Consider the following 19090-nt stretch of genomic DNA (forward strand, 5'->3'; position numbering starts at 1 on the left):
ATGACAAAAGAACCTTCCATGTCCCACCACTATCAATTAAAATCTGCAAGTTTCAGTCTCAAGGATGGGATATCATATGTGAAACAGAAACTCAGTTTTGTCCAATCATTATGACTTGGGGGGTCACACAACTCAATGCAGGTGTGTAAATACAGTAGTAACCAGAATAAGTTTGGGATCCACCAAACAAACTGAAATGGGCCTCTTTCAGAGACTGAATTATCAGGCCAATATCATAAGACAGTTCTCACAATTTCTCAGTTTCTTCTACGTGGTGGTGTTTGGTGGTTTCTGCAGTGTATATTATCAAGTGTCAGTAAGTTTACACATTGGAATTGCATTTCAATAGTTTTAGAAGAAAGAGACAATGTAATGCACAGAAAAATAATCTCTCACCTTCTAGATCTTCCTTTTCAAAATGTGTTTTTAGAATAGAGCGAGTTCCACCTCTGTCCACAACAGCCTCTTCATCATTTCGCTGCAAAACAGAAAAAAGGACAGGTAAGCTGCTTCTCATTTGGAAATTATTGGCAAGATTGTGCAGTACTATGAAGTAAAGATGGTTTTAATATTCATTTACTCTTCTTACTCAGGAACAAAAAACTTTTTAATTTTCCTTATTAAAATCTATTCCTTATGCACCAGTTTTTATTGAGGTATGATTACAGCTAAGTTCTCCTTTTAAAACCTGCAAGATGATGAGTAAACACTGGTTACTGAGAATTAAGAAAAATGTGAGTCAATAGGACATTGAAAGAGCTGAGAGAAGAAATGTCTGATTGAGGCAGCTTTATTCTTGTACTCTTGAAGAACAGGACTGCACACGTATTTTTGTCTTTATACAAGGATCCTGAGCTACACACAGAATTCCCAAATTATTAGCACTAACACTCATACTTTGGCAAAGCTAGAGAATGATACTCAGTGACAATATGATATGAAAGAAAACTTAAATACCATGAAAACAAGTGTCTTCGCTTACAAGTGAATTGCAAAGCTTTTGCTTTTCTTTACAAACACCAAGCTGTAATTTCAATAAAGGCAGATAGCACATACTAATAGCAGAAAACAGAAAAGCTATTCTTCCTCAGGAACATATGTTTCATGTTTAATTTTATACTACAGTCATACATGCCTTTTAACTGTATTCTTTGCTGCACTGTGAAAGTACTATGTGATGAATTAGTGTAATGTGCTTAGGCTAAAAAAGCCACAGAAATTAGTGATTTCAGTCACTTCTGACACGGGGGGGGGGGGGGGGGGGCGGGCGGGGAAATAATATCAAATTTCCCTAAGAGAATTATTTTGAGAGTTCAGCAAAAAGGCACTGGATGCTGTGCTAAAATGAATATTGGCTTCACTATGAGTTTGACATCACCAATTGTAAAAAAACAGTTGCTAAATACAACCTGTATTTCACAATATGATTTAGAGTGGTTTCCAGTAAATGATGAAGAAGAAAAAAGGATGAATTATAGAAAAACATCAGTTACTATATCATGAATATATATTTACTTGTCATTAGTGGAAAGGTTTTAGTAAGTGATATTAGAACTAGAACTGCTTGATTTTGATACATAAAATTGGTATCTTAAAGGAAGTCTGAAGCAGGGGGATTTGAATAGCAATGTTACATGTTCAATATATATCTATATATAGAACGCAATAGAATATAACAAGAAATTAAACTACATCAGCACCTCTCCTTAAAGAGCAGATGCCCCAGGCAAAAAGATTCACATCTAGAGCTGGATGCCGTACATTCTGGATGTAAGTTTTTGTTTCAAGCTCCTCTCTTTTTTAAAAATAGCTGTCATGCTGTAGCTATCTTATATAGAAAAATCCTAGGAATGTGTCACACCAAGCATCTGGGCTGTTAAAGAGAGACTGAGAGTGTTACAGTGTCTTTATTAGAGCTTTCCCGCAGATAATAGTATGTAACTAAAATCTCACAATAAGAAAAGGTCTTCCATTGAAACTGTTTTGTCTTTTAATAATTTAGAATTAGCTAATAATCTATTAAGACATACCAGGGCAGTATAATTTTGCACAAATCATTCGATCATCTTAGGTAAAATGAATCCATTATTTTAAGCAGTTAGACATAACTGGGCATCTTTGTCATGCTGGCATGATGCCATGCTCCTGGTTGAGTGGTTAGGCAGAATGCCAAAGCCCAGGTATTACAGCCACAGCAGTAGTGCTAGTCTGGCAGAAGACATAGCCATCAGTATTTTACTGGTCCTGAAAAGGCCTTATGGAAGCAATGTTAGGGAAAATTTACAATGGGGAAAATACTACATTGCTGGACAGTTTAAAACCCTTACAGATCATCTAAGTAAATTAAAAATAAATTAATTAATAATCTATCAAAATATGCTCATACACTTTGACTTCTCCTTTCCTATGTGTTTAGTTTTCAGCTTCTGGCAATCTTTTTCTTCCCTGCCTCCTCTTCTTGTAATGTCATAGCAAGTCTTGGCCTTGCCTCATTCTCAGAAGTGGGTTTATTCCATTAATATTACAAGGAAAAACAGCTTAATTGGGAGTTGTTGCCAATTCACTTGTCAAACTGAGCAAAGTCCAATTAAACAGGCCTTGCACTGTACACTCTCACTTCCCGGGGAGCAGTAGGAAAGCCACCTTGCATTTACCAGTGCAAGAGTCACACTATATTTAGCGTAGAAGCAATTTCTGTGATTCCTGTAATGCCTCCTTGGAGGAGGGGAGAAGAGAAGGGCTAACCAGTAGTTTAGTGCAATTAGGTCTTAATCTCATTTGAAGGTAAGTACTGTCACAATAGAAGTAAAAACAGTGGGAGACTGCTCTGCTTTCCCATGAATACTAGAGAGGGAAACTTAATTTCAGTTGGTAACGTTCTGCATATTAGCTTTTCAGGAAAATTATTGAATTATTATTTTTAAGTGTTGCAATACATTGCAGTTTCAAACGGAAAGTATAGGCAAGACTAACCATAAGACAGTCATGGAAGACAGAATTCATGCTCTGGATGACTTTTAACATACCAAGCAGCCACCAACCTCCACACTAACATCCTCAAAGCCAGGAATCAACTGCAGTTCTGCCCATCAGTTTCAGCAGGATCAGAATAAGGCAGGAAAACTAGATGTTTTTCACAACCATGCCATGTTTATGTCAGAATTCTACTGCTTTTTCCTTTCACCCCATTTGAAGATGAAGAAGGTCAGAAATTTTACATAGTGCATAAATCTGCTAGGACTGGGGTATTCAAACCATACTGACTTACTGCAGCAGTCTGCAAACAAATGTGTGGGCACACTGACCAGGTATGAGTCCTTGGAACTGTCCATTATTGCAATGAGTTGCTTGCTGAGTCCAGTGAACACTGTGGTCTACTGCTTAAAGCATGGGAGAGGGATCCAGGAAGTTCTCGAGTGCTAATCCTGGATCTGCCACCACTGACTTGCTGTGTGGCCTTGGGAAAGTCACTTAATCTCTGTGCCTCAGCTTCCCCATCTGTAAAATAGGGATAATAATACTTACTTATCTACCTTTCTCACCGGGCTGCTCTGCCATAATTAATATTCACACAGCATTTCAGAACTGTAAAGCACTACAGAAGTGCTAAGTCATTCAATTTAGGAAAGTTTACCCATGTGAAGAGATGATGATAGGAAACAACAGATTGATAAAAATCAACATTTAGGCATAAAATGTTTTTTTGACATCAAACCAACATATATTAATACCTTGTAGTAGTTTTACAGTGCACAGCTTTGACAACTTCAGTGGACAAAGTTTACATAAAAATAAACTTGTCATATATTTGTAAACAACCTAACATTTCTCTCTCTTTTTAATTGTATTTGTTAATATTTTATGGTTTTATATAGTTATCACACAATGATTTGCCTGAAATATAGGCACAAAACTATTCCCCTAAAGCAATAAAATATCAGCAAACACATGGCAGAAGAAATAATATATCCAGAATTTAAAAAGTAAGAAAAAGCCAAGGCTTTCACATGGAAACCACAAGTTCCTTAGAGATCAGGGGTCAGCAACTCTACTCAGTCCATGACTGCACCTCTTACATTTTCAAAATGACTGCTGAAATGACCTTCACACAGCAGCATCTGCTGTATAAATTTCACAGAAAAAAAATCTATTTTAGTGAAAGAGTCTTATAAACAGTTGTTACTATTTTTATCCCTTCTTACTAGAAGTTTAAACAAAGCAGTGAGTATAGAAAAGCAGACAGTAGAGTCATCTTCTGCATCTTCTACAGTGCAACTGCATGTTGTAACATTGAAATATGTATTTGAAATTGAACAAAATTAAAAGGAAATAAACCACCTTCAAAGACGTCTGGCTTCTACTTTTTGGTATGCAGTCATGAAGGAAGAAGGTCGCCATGAGTGCTAGGAGTACTGATTTTTCAACTCTTATATCAACAACCTACTTATCAGAGTATAAAGTGAGGCTGCAACTCTTGCCAGGAATTGTGTGTGTCTTGGTTAGAAGGAATAAAAGGCCCACGGCTTAGAAACTGAAAACAAACATCGGAAGTGTGCTTTCCACCAATGTACTAATAAAGCTCACTACCCAGGATATTCCAAAGCGAGATAAATGACCTCCCAAGAAAGCTTCCAAACATGACCATGACCCTCTTTAGCTATGATACAGCCCTAACTGCAATTCATAATGTGTTGCAAAGACGTTGATCCTTAAACCTGTCTGTCACCTCCCAGAACTGTGCACTGCCCTTCCACACCTCAGTTCAATTTAATTATTGGAGAAAATACACATTTAGAAAAGCTAAGAAACATCATTTTATGACAGCTGGGTTTGGGTGGTTTTAGTTACAGCACTTATAGTTGTCTATGCTTTCATCATGTGGTAGATGATTGAGTGGAAAGAAGTGGATCTGTACAAAGGCATATGAAACAGATTTTTAAATATGTATGTGCTAGCGTAGACACATACACTTGTAGAACTTCAGTATATTTCTGGATGATGGAATTAGGACATATTCCTCATATTTTGGATGACAAGAAGGTAGATTAAAGTCTAGGTGACAATACACAGATCTGAAGTTATGTATACATTTATTATATGTATTCACTAAAAAAGGAAAACCAATACATGAGCTTAAAATATACTGTTGCATGTATCTTAAAAGCTACCTGAACACTGCACATTCACTGAAGATCATCTGTGCTGATCACTACAGTAAATGAAATAATAGTATAACCATAATATGTATTAGAAAATAGGAAATTGTTAGGACAATAGGAAATTACTAAGCAGTTGCAATGAATACGTCTCACTGTCCTTCCTTTGGTAAGTACTCTGCTCCACTGGTATGATATTTGGTGCTAACCTAATTTGAACAGACAAGTAAAAATGGGTAACACTAGATTTTTCATTTTACATGGAAAACTAGAAATTTCTTTTCTTACTCCTTATTATCTAATTTTCATCACACTTGGCTACTTTTATTTTCTGCCTCCAATATTTGGTCAGTGTTTTCAATAAACTGGATGATTGCTTTCCTTTGAAATACAACACAAAAATCAGCTACAAAGAGTATTCATATTCCAGAATTTTTTTCAGAGTTTTTAAACCTTCAGTTAAAATCCTTTCCCGTTTTATTTAAATTCTTAATGCGCCCACAGCACAAATCATAACATAACCAAAAAGAATCCTTTTTCAGCATCTTCCTTTCTGTAAAACACATAGCAGAGCAAAAGCCATTTTGATTTTTTCTGCACTAGAAATAATGAGTATGACACACCTGCTGACTCATAAGGAAAATAATCATGGTATTAATTGCTTCTCCATATAAGCCACTTATTGATGATTAGACAACCTACATAATTCTCAAATACCATCTGGAACTCAGGAACGTCTGTCAGCATAAAACATTAAATACTGCATTCCTATAAACGATAGAAAGCTGTAATATAAAATTAATTTAGTTACTTTGTATTATCAATAATTACATGACTTAAAAGATGGAACTCTGTAATATATTCATTTCAGTTTATATAATTTATCATTAAGTCAGTGTTATAAACCCTGTGTATTCAACTTTCAAATGGTCTGTAATGAAATTCTGAACATTTATCTAGCCATCACATACATATCATGACTGCCTTCTCAGTCTGAAGATATTCCAGCATTATCACTTTGTGTTGTATTTATTTCACAGACCCATTACATGATATTTGTATTTTTAAGATCATTTTGATTAAGTTCAGCTTAACTTTTCATAAAAATGGCATTATTAAAGATACAGAAAAGTGAGCTTTTTGAACCTATGAGCTGCCAAGAGCATATTGGAAATATCTTGTAAAGGCAATTATCCTAAATGGCTAAAAAACTGTTTGCGTGTAGATGGATGCGTCCCTGTTGTAGGAGGCAAATCAGTTCTGACTGCCATGTTCAACCTTGTCCTTTAAACTGTCCTTGAACAGGCAGTCACACAAAACTGATTTAGTGCACCATGTGTATGCCCACAATTTAAATGCTAAATTCTTTTCTCTTTCTGAACACAAGCACAGGGGAAAAAGAAAAAAAACAACTTTTTGAATATTATTGTGTTTAATTGCTTGTATTACATATAATCATATTTAGCAATCTTTTGAGGTAGAAAATACAGTTAATTTTATCTTTCTGATGAAATTTAATTGCTTTTCCATTCCACTAGCTATACTATATTCCTTTCCCCTCTACCAAAAAAGGTCCATCCAAACACATTTATAATGCAATAAGGTCTGTTCTGTATTGTTTTTAAAACTGTCCCTTTAATTGTACTGGTTTTGTGGCAGCTTTCTGCAGTAATCACTACTAGTTAACATAAAGCACATATTCTTCTTGGTCAGCCCTACTCCACATAGTTCAGGCTATGCAACAGTGTAGAAAGCAATTAGTTTTCATTCCAGATTTGCATCTTCCTCAGGGTTGCATGTCATATGCATAAAAGCATCCTTCTCTGTCTTTTCCCCCTCTTTTCTCTTTTTATAGAAAAAGCCAAGATACTGTTTAGCATAACTCAATAAAGAAATACCATCTTCTGCAACACTGCTAAATTTGCACTAATCAGCAATGGCTTCAAAGAACTGATTTGCCACTGACCTGAGACTGAGCACACATTTAATGAAATAATACAACTCCTGTAATATATAAACATACATAATCATTGCAGACATTAAATCTAGACACATAATATTGTTATAAATGTAATGAGATGGAACACAAGCAGAAAATGCATGCACTAATAACACAAAGCAGTTTTACAAACAAGTGAATGCTCATGTAATATGCTAATACATGTAATTCCTGTGTTTATCTACATTGAAGCATCCTGTGCTGGTTTCATACCATTATGCACAATACAGCCACTATGAACTGATGCATAAATTAATTCACAATTACTAGAATATTTCCTTATCATTTGATAAGGAACCTTCTTTCTTAGAAAAGCCATTTTAGGTAGAAACAATATGTTTCTTACATTTGCAAGACAAATATGTTACTTTATCTATTCTTCATGCACCTATTCAACTGAATACAAGATTTCTATCTAAAGAATATAAAATGGAAAATCAAGACAAAATAGTAGCTTAATTTCATGCTGTAGATGCCCCACTTTCTCTCTCTGCACTTTCCCACCAGAAAAGGACTCTGTTGTACTAATAGCTGCAGCAACAAAATAGGGGGGGACAACACACGGACATGACAGACACCACAAACAAACCAACGTTCCCAGTCAAAAGGCTTGATAAACCTGATGGAGCATTGGATATAACAATGAAATAATGTTGTTACATTCTTTCTGGATTCTGGTACCTGTTTTAAGCACCTACATTTAATTGCAACTATGCTTGCCATGTTTTGCATGCCTCGGAGTAAAATTATCAGGAATGCCTAAATTATTTGAGCACCTTACAAAACCTGAACAAGGCACTTAAGCTATTATGTTCCTTTGAACATTTTCAGTCATATTATGAACATTTTCAGTCATATTAAAATTCTTGAAACTTCTTCCCTTCCTTCTTATCGTATCACATCTGCTGGAGTTGTAACCTCATCTTTATTCAATTGCTAGTCTCAGTCAGACCCCTGAACAAATGTGTGTTCCTTACTAGTATTTAAGGGATGTAGAAGTTGGGTCACATCCATATGGGATTTTACTCCCTTTGCTTCATATTTTTCTTTACTACACTGTCAAATACTTAAAAGTTACGAAGGTGAGAACAGCACAGATTTCAATCTGAGGCATGGTTATTTTTTCCTCTGTGGTTATAATTCTAATGTCTTGTGTCATCCTAGTGTAGTCCCATTAACTGAAATCCTCTTTTCTCACTTCATAGAAATGGCTACATCAGACTACTATGGTGGTCCAAGAGCATGAAGATGGATGTGAAGGCTTTATCCAAAGCCCAAATGAGATTTACTTTTAGCTAGTCTGGGCTCTCTCAGCCCAATGCCAGATGAGGACAGATCCAGGATAGCAGCATTATTTGGTGTAGTTAGAAGTTAAACGTGCTGAGTTTAGCCCACTATGCAATAGGGTATTAGCTTCTGGGCAGCAAATGGACAAGTAAATTATGTTAATTGGCAGTTTCTTAATCAGCAGTATGATATATTGGGGTTTAAGTTGGATACACTTCCCATCTCAAAGGATCTGCTTTCAGTCTCAGAAAAGATTACATGCTTCCAGCTTTCTTTGCCTAGAAATAGGGTCAGGGAGAAGAATCATAGAAGGCAGTCTTCTTGCAACAGCTACTCATGTGGAAATAGCAAGTGCAAAGAAGAAAAGAGGTCACGAGCAACTAATTAGAACCTTTTAACAGCAGCTACACCACAGGAAAGATAACTTTTTTCTCTTCCCTTACAGCCACAAAAATAATGTAGTGTAGAGTCTGCACCTCTTACATACAAATGTATGCCAACCATAGTTCAAAACGCTACCTTTTTTTATTTTTACATTACAAGCCAGTATAATCAAGATTAACTCCCTCTCAGAAACACTGATATTATTTTCAGTGATTCTACTGTTTCTCAGACATACCCACAATTTTCAGTTGTATTTGACAAACAGTCTCCACAAGCACAATCCAAGAATTAATCAAAGCAGCAAGGAGGATGTTCCAGGACAGAGATATTCTAAATTCAGATTAATTTGATAAAACTTCTGGTACCTAACTAAAGTTGCCTTAATTAGACATGACCACCATCAACTTTTCTAATAGTCTGTGCAAAGAGATGGGCACTTCCACAGGATAAGCAAGATCTTAGGTAGATTGTCACTGAATATGGGCTGAAAATTGGTGAGACTTAGGAGACTCCAATTTGGGCTGTCTGGAGAGACAGGATAGTAAACTAAACAGACTGCTAGTTTGATTAAGTGTGATCATTTCTGAATAGCCAAACTCATTGCTAACCTTCCAAATAAGTTTGCCAACACTAGTAATATCATTGCTCTACTAGCTGTGAACATACCCTGACTGAAACAAATTAACTGAAGTGTTAAAAAAATAGTATGACCCTTTTGTCATCCATTGACAGGGAAAAATCAGCTTAGAATACCATACAATTTTCTGTTGCATGCCCAAAGATTAAATTGTATTCCTTGGGGTCCTTCAGAGTTGTCTTCTATATGATCTATTATCCTCCAGAAGAGAAAAGAAGATTGTGTTCGGTTTGTTTGGGTTTTTTAAACTGAAACTTGTAAATAACTTCTTTGAAGACAACTGACAAGTCTTTTGACTGGCCAAAATGTATAAATTTGAATGTAGGGTTTAGCCTGAAGAGTTCCCCAATCACCTATATCTTCAGAGAGTAACTTCAGCAGAAAATCTAGAACAGATGACCCAGCACTTCTTACGTCCAAAGACTTAGGTTGATCTATATGATTTTGTTATCAAGGCACCTGTAATTCATGTGATTGAAAAACACAGATTTGAATCACCCAGAAATGTTCTGCTGCATGCAAATGAACAGTTGCCCTAATGGAAATTAAGAGATCTTTTGCACTGTCTGTAAGTCACAGCATAAGACAAGAAAAATTCTCCATCTCATAATTAGACAATGACATTCTGATTATCTTGGCTCTCACCCTTTATCTGCCTCAGATCATCAGTAAGCCATGATGACTGCAGAGGGCAATGCCTGAGAAAGCAGCTAGCAGCCACTCTATTCACCAAGATAAAAAAAATAATTATGTCCTCCAAGCCACTGATTATATTATCTCCTATCTGAAAGTTCAGGTAGTTTAATTAATTCACACAGGGATTAAGAAAAGCAGTAAACAATGCAACAGCAATGGAGGAAAATAAAAGGAAAGGCAGAAAAGAAGTAAGAGAATAAAACTGATAATGTGTTCTGAGAAATAAACAGATTTCAGACACCAAGTTTGAACCTGCATCATTTCTGCCCAGGGAATGAAATACTGCACTGTAAAGAGAATTTTCATATCAAAGACTCACTCAAAATATATTGGGAAAGTGAGTGATCATGACAGTGGACTAGATAACAAGGGATCTGTATAGTTTAAAAATCTTGACAGTGCAAGCACACAAGATAATCAGGAATTTGAAATGTGCTGCCAAAGAATCAAAGGTAAATATGAATTATAAACTGGTTCAAATTGGTCTTTCTACCTCTCAGAGATCTAAGAATTAGACTTGTACAAACTGCTTGTCTGCTGTAATCTGAAAACTTTAAACATCATCACTTCCATGACCTTGTTGTCCTACGCTACCAAGATATTTGACCACAAAAACAAGCTAAAAGTTAGAAACAACTGATAGGACTTTAACAGCACTTTCTATTGAAGTTACAGAACATGACTTTTGGAAGGAAAAAGGGACAAGTATTACTAGAATAGAAAGTAAATGTGAACATGGCATTACCAGTTTATACATGTTTTGTCAGTGCTTCTATATGACAGGATTTTATTGTTTAAAAAAAAAGCATTATTATTTTCACTGTCAGTTTTCTCATAATGCCCATATGCAATAGAGAACAGCAAGGAAGGATACAATGATCTCCATCAGAGCTTTGAAGGGTATTAGCTAACCTTTAACTGTTGTCTATTTTAGGAATTTGGGAGTCTTTTTGGTGATGGAAGCTATGATATTTGAAATAGAAAGGCTGTCAGGATTGCATTCCTGTTTTAGTAGGGAAACTTTTCCAAAGCAAAATTGTTTTTCAATCCTTCTCACAGGCATAGTATTTACCTGTTTATGTATCTATTTACTAGATAACAAGTATCACATTAAATTTTATCTTTCAGACTCCATCTCCTTAACTTAAATGTCCCCAGTGTTCACTATTTTGAGAAAATGGCAGAAATTACTAGATGTCAAGTTTTACTGACACAACACAAGTAATGATTTCTTTTTAATTACATATCGTTACTTGTATTTCACTATACTGCTCTAAAGTGAAAACAATTACAGGCACAATGTTGAAAAATAATATACAGCAGATGCTCTTCATACCCTTCCTTGCCAAGACACCACCATCTCCTTTTGTTAAAGAATGGATTTCATTCATGGATTCAAGAAAGAAAAATTCTTATAATTTAAACATTATGCCACAAGCTACATGGATCAGTTGTTCATTTATTAGAAGATTGTACCAGGCTTAGAACAATACACTATTCCTCTTCTGTCATGTTGTCAATGTAGGCACTAAACAAAAAATAATAATCTGCTGATCTGTATTTGATCTTTTAAGTATCCTTCCTTACATATGCAAATTCTGCCTACCTTTTCTTTAATTGCATTGTTATTAAATATGTACAAGTATGCATGTGTGGAGAAAGATAATAGTGTCTGTGAGCTCCATTGACATACACATTGCAAATATATGCGTGATATGACCATCAATAATTCAAATAAAGGACCTTTACATTATATAACTATTGAAATAGTTATAAATAATAGTACATTATAGCTTGTAGGTATACAAACAATAAATACCCTCAGGTTAAGAATACTTGGCAACCTAAGTATAATAAGATGTGCACAATTAACACGCCTGCCCAGTCATTAACAGGTTATACTTAACTTTATAGACTACAGAAGGAGTTTAAGGGAAGAGCTTGAACAAAGACTGGGCACAGTAAGAGAAAGTGCACTTGTAAGATGAATAGCAACTGGGAAATCAAAACCAATGCTGCCACTACAGCAAACACAAAATTCAACTTCGTGGTAAAATACCTCTCTCTTGGAAGGGAAAGGAGAATGCAAGTTGTAAAGCTTTTAAAAGAAGGACTATAAGTTTGTGTTTGTGAAGATGGGCATATAAACTTTAAAAAACAAGTGGTGTAGGCAGAGTGATAAGCAAGGGTGGTATTAACACCAGTAATCAAGTGAAGCAAAGCTGTAGAGCATTAACGCCAGACAGGCAGATGAGATGCTAACAGTCATGGTGTTAAGAAAAGCAGGCCTTCAATCTGATTTACGGCTATATGGACAAACAGGAGCTGTCAGACCTCAGAGCTGCATAGACCAAGAATAGCACATCAGGAAAGGAAAGAAAACCCAGGAGTTTTTTCTGACATGATCATATTTTTAGTGACCACTGAAGACCAAGAAAATTTCTGAGATGGGTAGAGTTTAACCAGAGTAAGGCAAGACTACTAAAAAATAAAGTAGCAATGCCTTCATAAAGATTATGTTTATGACTACATTATCTGAAGTAAGGTGTGGAGGAGGATGCAAAGGCTGAGGACGGATTCCTGAGAGATCTAAATACACACCTACATACATAAAGAGGAGGAGGAGGAGGAGGAGGAGGAGAGGGAAACCCACCCAATAAGAAACTAAGTCTGAAAAGAGAGAGAATCAACAAGGACAAAATTACAAATGTCTAAGAACAACAAAATTTAGTGAAGACTATAACATAGCATTGCAGAGAGATGACAGATGGAGTGGAGGAGAATAAAGGACTAGCCTGGAATTCCTCCAGGAAGAAGTCAAGTGGAACATTCGTGAGATACATTTCAGCACAAAGGACAGAAACCAGAAGTGAGCAGTTCTAGAAAGGCATTAGAAGACAAGAAATTAAGACAATGGTGCAAAGCCTACTAAAGGGGTGGAAACATGAAGGAGGTCTAGGGATAGGACAGTAATCTGGTGAATAGAAACTTCTGAAGATGAAGAATGTTTCATGTTGGGCATATTTCTTGTATATGAGAAGGAATTCAAGGAGAGAAACAGAAATTTAAAAAAGAACAGCAGAAGGTGGTTAGGGACAGGGATAGGTTCATTGGAAAAGGTTCAAAGACTACAAAACAAAATCTTAATGTCTGTTTCAGTAAACAAGGAGAAAGCTTGAATTTTTACCTTAGTTGGCTAGTTAAAGAAATTCACATGGAGAGAGGGAGGAACAGATCAGCTGAATGGAGGGCTACACAGCTAATAAAAAATATACAACATGCAAAACTGCAAGCAAAGATACTCATAATAGATGACAAAAATTAAGAAATACAAAAAGTCAGCAGAATCAAAATATTTCCACCAGGAAGAGTCAGCAGTATCTCTGAAGCATGGCAGATGGCATTAGGAACTGAGAAAGTGGATACTGGGAGTCAGCCAGGACCATGAATTGTCAGAAGGGTTTGGAACTGTATGAGAAGAACAAAAACACAGAGCCTAAAGGGAACGGATAAACTGATAAAGGGAAGTATAGAGGAATAAAGGAGATAGCAGGAAAGAAGTCATCCAAGATCAACAGAACAGAAGTTTTACAAAGTCCCATTCTTGGAGAGAGAGAGAGACAATAAAAATTGGAAAAGTTCAATTCATTACCACTGAAAATTAACTCAGGGAACACAGCACATAGAGAAGACCAACTCAAGTATGTAGCTCTGATTTGGCACATGGTACACAATTCAAATGAGAAACAGCAGCACCAGGGCAGCTACAGAGTTGGATGGTTATCCATATGGATGGAAACTGAAGTGTGAGAAATTATAAATGGAAGAAAGTTGCAAGTCAAAGTCAGACAGAGATGGGAATAGGTAAAGCTGTGTGCATGCAGACCATAAAAACATCAGAAAGACAGGCAGGAAAAAAAATATTGTTAAAAAAAAAAATAAGGATAAAAAGCTAGGAGCAGGCAGAGCTTAAGAGCACCAGCACAAAAGTACCACCTCTTCTGACCCAAATTCAAAGTGGATATTGTTGGAGATAACAGTCTCCACAGAAAGCACCATAGATGAGGCAGTGCTGCTAAACAAGGGAACAAAGTTCTGTGGGCTGGAGGGAACAGCAAGAGGTAAAAAGACAACCTCCAGTTCTTTGAGACCTGTAACATTCCAGTAACTTCAAGAAAATAAAAGGAAGACCAGATAATGGAGGCGATGAGTTTTACACCTGAAGGAAAAAAGGAAGTGACAGAAATGGCACAAAGAAGAGGCAGATGTAATTTAAGGGAAGAAGGACAGAAAATACCAAAAGAAGTGTAATAAAAGTGTAATCCAGACATGGGTTGATAAAAGAGCATGAAAAGCATCAAAAAGCAAAGAGATAAACAAGCACCAATAAAGAAATCAAAAATAACAAGAGAAAGGAAACAGTACCATCCTGATTGTTGCTCTTTCATATATCTTGGAACTTCTGTTATCTGAAGCTGTTACATATGTGCTCTCTGACACACATTAGTTGTTTTAACAAATCACATTTGATTTAAAATGCTAGTTGATAAGGATGATTTGCTGTGACATAGTTATATTAGGAAAAGACTCAACCCACTGAAGCTTACATTGCACGCCAAGTCCATACAAGCAGCATTGGTCAAGGCATTTTGTACTCATACACTGTAACTATATTAGAAGTTCATGTCAACATACGCTAATAAATCTTTTGTAATGTAAAACTGGACTGACCTGAGCCCTATTCTCTCAGGAATTTTGACCATATTTATGGATCATTTGCCAGAAAAGCATACTTAATTCTTCTCAAGGTATAGTACATGAGAGTAAATAGTACAACTGGTCAAATGTTCTGCATCCTTGGATGTATAAATGTCTGTGTTATTGGGGAGGGAGTGTTTGGGTTTTTTTAAAGGAGCTTGTTTTGTTATTTAAGCCTAGTTATTATTTTCCAAGCCCAACATCACAGCTAATATGTCTAATACTTAATTTTACCAACGAATGTTTTCAAGTAGAAGATTTCTGAAGGCAAAGGGCTGTAAACAAAACAAGGCCAGCTAATGTATTCTAAATCATACCTATCCCAGGAAGTTACACTTTTGTCCCCAAATGAAGGTGCAATCAGGTCTGTCATATAAAGGAACCACAGATTTCAGCTAACATATTAAAGCTCTAAGAGTTGATTTGCCTGAGAAGAAAAGAAATGAAGGACAGACAGAAGGAAGGTCCAATGGAAGGAAGAAAGAAAAAAACAAACAAAGAAAAAAGGTAACTGAAATCCACTCCTTCCCTGTCACTGATATGCTAAAGTCACAAATATGCACACTTCAAAACCAAAGGGGCACCAACATTTAGAAAAGGATTAAGAGTTATGTGTAATAATTTTATTTTCTTCAAAACATTAATGCTGTAATATAATTTCATCTCTTTATGTAAATAAGGCAGAATTCAAAACTCAAGGAAGCAGATTTCCATCAGGATTACAAATCCATTTCCAAGTGGTCGAATTCTCAGCAGACTGGATCATGACACACAAAGATATTGCTCCCCAAAATGTATGTGAAATCCTACAGTAACTTGCTCCTTGCACAGCTCCTGTGTAGTCAATGGGAACCCAGCAGAATGGGAGCTAGATAAGATTCCAGATAATTTTTATTTTAAACTATAGCATCGCCATGGACCACAACAGAACACTTAAAAATGTGCATATCATAAAGAGCTTTCCTCTGCTTAGAAACAGAATGAGCATATTTTAAACTGGGACACAGCATAGAAAAAAAAATGAGAGACTAGAAGCAATAGTAGGAAGTCAGAAGAACAGAACTGAAATCTCCCTTGAAACTTTGTCTAGCCTTCAAACAAAAAAGGCTCGAAATGTTTATAAGACCACAAAAGACTGAAACTGCATCTTCCTGCACAGCTTACATTTAAACTGAAATTCTTCATAGAGAGCTAAGTGATGAAAGAACCAGTAAAAGCAAATGTCCCCACTTCTCCCTTTAGCAGTGGATCTGCCTGGCCCAGGACAGTCACGAAGCCTGCCCATTCACCTCACAATTGCTGGAATGGCCAGTTTAGCTCAACCAGCACTCTGTCCATCCTGTTTGTTATTCACCCACTAAAAATATAATGGAGAGGGGCAAGCAGCAAGTGACATATTTAATTACTAAGCAAAAGATAAGAAACGTCTTCTTTTCAGTAGCATAAAGTCAATAAATCCTGTGCATAGTTTCATTAATAGATACTGCTATTATTCCACTGAAAATTTTATGATTATTCTCAATCTTGTTCATTTTTCATCACCCTGAATCACAAAAGTAATACTCATGCCAACATGCCAAAGAATTACCACTTTTTTAATCTGTCCATGAAAAAAAGGAAACTCTATATGATATTATTGTCTTGTATTTGTCCACCTTGGTTTTTAAATACGTTCTTAAACACGTGTGTAACATCCTTGCTTGAAACCACCTCTCATACCTTTGAACTGGATTACTTGAACTCAGCTTGGAACTGGAATACGACACATATGATGTAAACTTCTAAAAAGATTTCCAGTGTTTGTAAACAATCAACCAGTAAGCCTGTAGAATGTTCCAGGGAAAGACATGGCAACTGAGGTATCTGAAGGAGATATGCAGTCCTGTGCTGATATTGATCAAGAGGTCCTCAGGCAAGAGACTAGGAAGTTATAAATACATGTAAGTTCAAACTGAGCAGAACTGCACTAGGAATGAAGCCGCAAAGAAAACCCTGCCTTCATTAACACACACAGTCTCCCAGAGTGAGGGATACTGAGCATGAGGTGCTTCTTCTCTTGGAAGTGATGTAACTTTCTGCTGTTTTCTGAGAAGAGCAGTCTTGTTCCACAATTGCCTGCTACATTAGTGTAAATCATTATGCCTACCCCAAATGGGTAAACCGTAAACCAAGAGAGGAAGATATATGGTGATGAACATACTGTTCCCATAATGGATGCCTCTGCCTTCCCAGTAACAGCTCCAGGGCTTAACCCATTTACTTTATAGGAACCCTGCTGCCCAGCTCTGTATAGAACCGGGCACCAAAAGTCTCCAAAGCCAAAGAGCCTGATTCTTGTTTGCTATGACTGAATTAAGAGTATAAAAGATCCTTCAAGTGAAGAAATTTTATGCTGTGCATAGTAGAAGATGAAGGTGCTATTCTTTACATTCCTGTACTAAATTATAGATCTATAGGTGCGTACAAGAGTAGCCAAGCAAAGACAGGAAAATTAAAAGGAAACTAGAAATTGATAATGACATTTTTATGGACATAAAAGGAGGCCCATGAGGGAAATAAAATCTAAGCAATTATGAGGGAAATTTGTTTATGGCTGATGATACAGACACTGCTAAAAATGTAAATTTAATCCCTGTCTCAGCAATTGCAAAGGATACTAAAAAGGAAACAATTTAACACTTGTTATCTGTTGGAGCAAACAAGAGAAGGACCCAGAGCATGTCTCAGATCTGTGCTGAGGTTGCTGCTACTGTAGATGTTCAGGACACAAGGCAATGCTAGTAACTACTTTTGACAGCACAGATTACATCTCTCACTGGCATCCACAGCAAATATACATCTTTGCATTAGAAGTTAGATGGCTGAGAAATTTCAGCACATCTGCACCCTACAAAATAGAAAACCGCTCAGGAAAGAGGAGGAGGAGGAGAGCAGAAGGCAGACCGGGCAATAACCAAGCCCAGTGAGTCACTGCAACACACTCACTAAATGAGAAATTCACTCGTGACTATGTGCAGAAGGACTGGTAACAGTACATCGAGATCTAGCACAGAGGGGACAAGTCTGGTGAAGGCAACAAGGCAACCAAGTTCCTGTAGAACAAGGTCATCGCTTCCTTCTGGGACAAAAGAACAACATCAAGATAGCTTTTCATTTCTGTATGTTTCACATTTTGTACATTAGGTAATTTTACTGGCAATATCCAGCCACCTCCATTAAATCCTGTGTCCTGGTGATTTGAAAAATCGCCACCTCAATTGATACCCTAAACATCCACTCACAGTTACCAGACACTGACTTTCTTCTGTAGTAGCACTCACAGAACAAGGTCTACACTTGCCATGTGGAATCTAAGCACCCAGGAATAACCTTCAGCAGAATATACAACACCATAAGAAATCACTATATTACTGTCATTGTTACAAAACTATCATCTTGAATTTTCCATATGTATTAGATTTTCCTAACGATCATTCAGTATACTCCATTACACATGTTACATGGCAGTCAACACTGTGGTAACACCAAGCAACCTTCTCTTTATTATACACTAAGAGTTCCCTAAGTTTAAATTTTAAAGAGAAGCTGTGCATATCACAACTTAGGACACACACACACATGAAGTCTAACATTTTATATTCACCAAAATTTATTCCTGGAACAGGAATAGAAAAGTTAGATGAACAATGGGGAGAAAAAAAGGGGGAAGAGAAGTCTGATATTTTTTTTTTCAAGTTTAAAGTATTTCAGACAAACTTACCAGGAAAACAGAAAATAAAAACTTAAACACCTTTAAAAACCGAACTAAAGGGTGACATCAGCTGGTATAACTGACCTGGCATGGCTAACTCTTAGACAGAAACCCCCCTAAAGCATAATTAACCTCCTAATATAATGAGGTTGCCATGAGGTCTCCACTGTGCAAATTCCTATTGTCAAACAGGCTCCACATCCAAATGGAATTATTCAGCTGCAGCTCCCCTTACTCATGCAAGGACAAGGTATCTCTCTACTGTTTCACTTGCAGGATTCAGGCTTAAAAGCAACACTGCTTTTCCTGGAAAAATTTAATCGCAGGACTGGGACATAAAACTGATATTGCTTTTGTTAAAATACTTTTAATTGCATTAAATGTGGATGTAAACCATATGGGTATGATTTCTTGCATGTATT

General features: G+C 36.4%; 1 protein-coding gene across 7 annotated transcripts in view; it reads right to left on the reverse strand.

Annotated features, from left to right (window-relative positions):
• The window catches only part of SLC4A10 (solute carrier family 4 member 10), a 172380-nt gene that overhangs the window by 99554 nt on the left and 53736 nt on the right, over positions 1-19090 (reverse strand). For 5 of the 7 annotated variants that reach the window (XM_080399111.1, XM_080399108.1, XM_080399107.1 and 2 more), the window contains one exon: positions 397-478. In XM_080399111.1, coding sequence (XP_080255237.1) covers positions 397-478 — 82 coding nt within the window. Of the gene's footprint in view, positions 1-396; positions 479-3305; positions 3499-19090 lie in introns of all 7 variants that reach the window. The other 2 variants (XM_080399110.1, XM_080399109.1) reach the window with 1 other exon arrangement.

The sequence above is a fragment of the Falco punctatus genome (genome assembly GCF_963210335.1).
Source record: "Falco punctatus genome assembly, chromosome: 8".
In the NCBI taxonomy this organism is placed as follows: Eukaryota; Metazoa; Chordata; class Aves; order Falconiformes; family Falconidae; genus Falco; species Falco punctatus.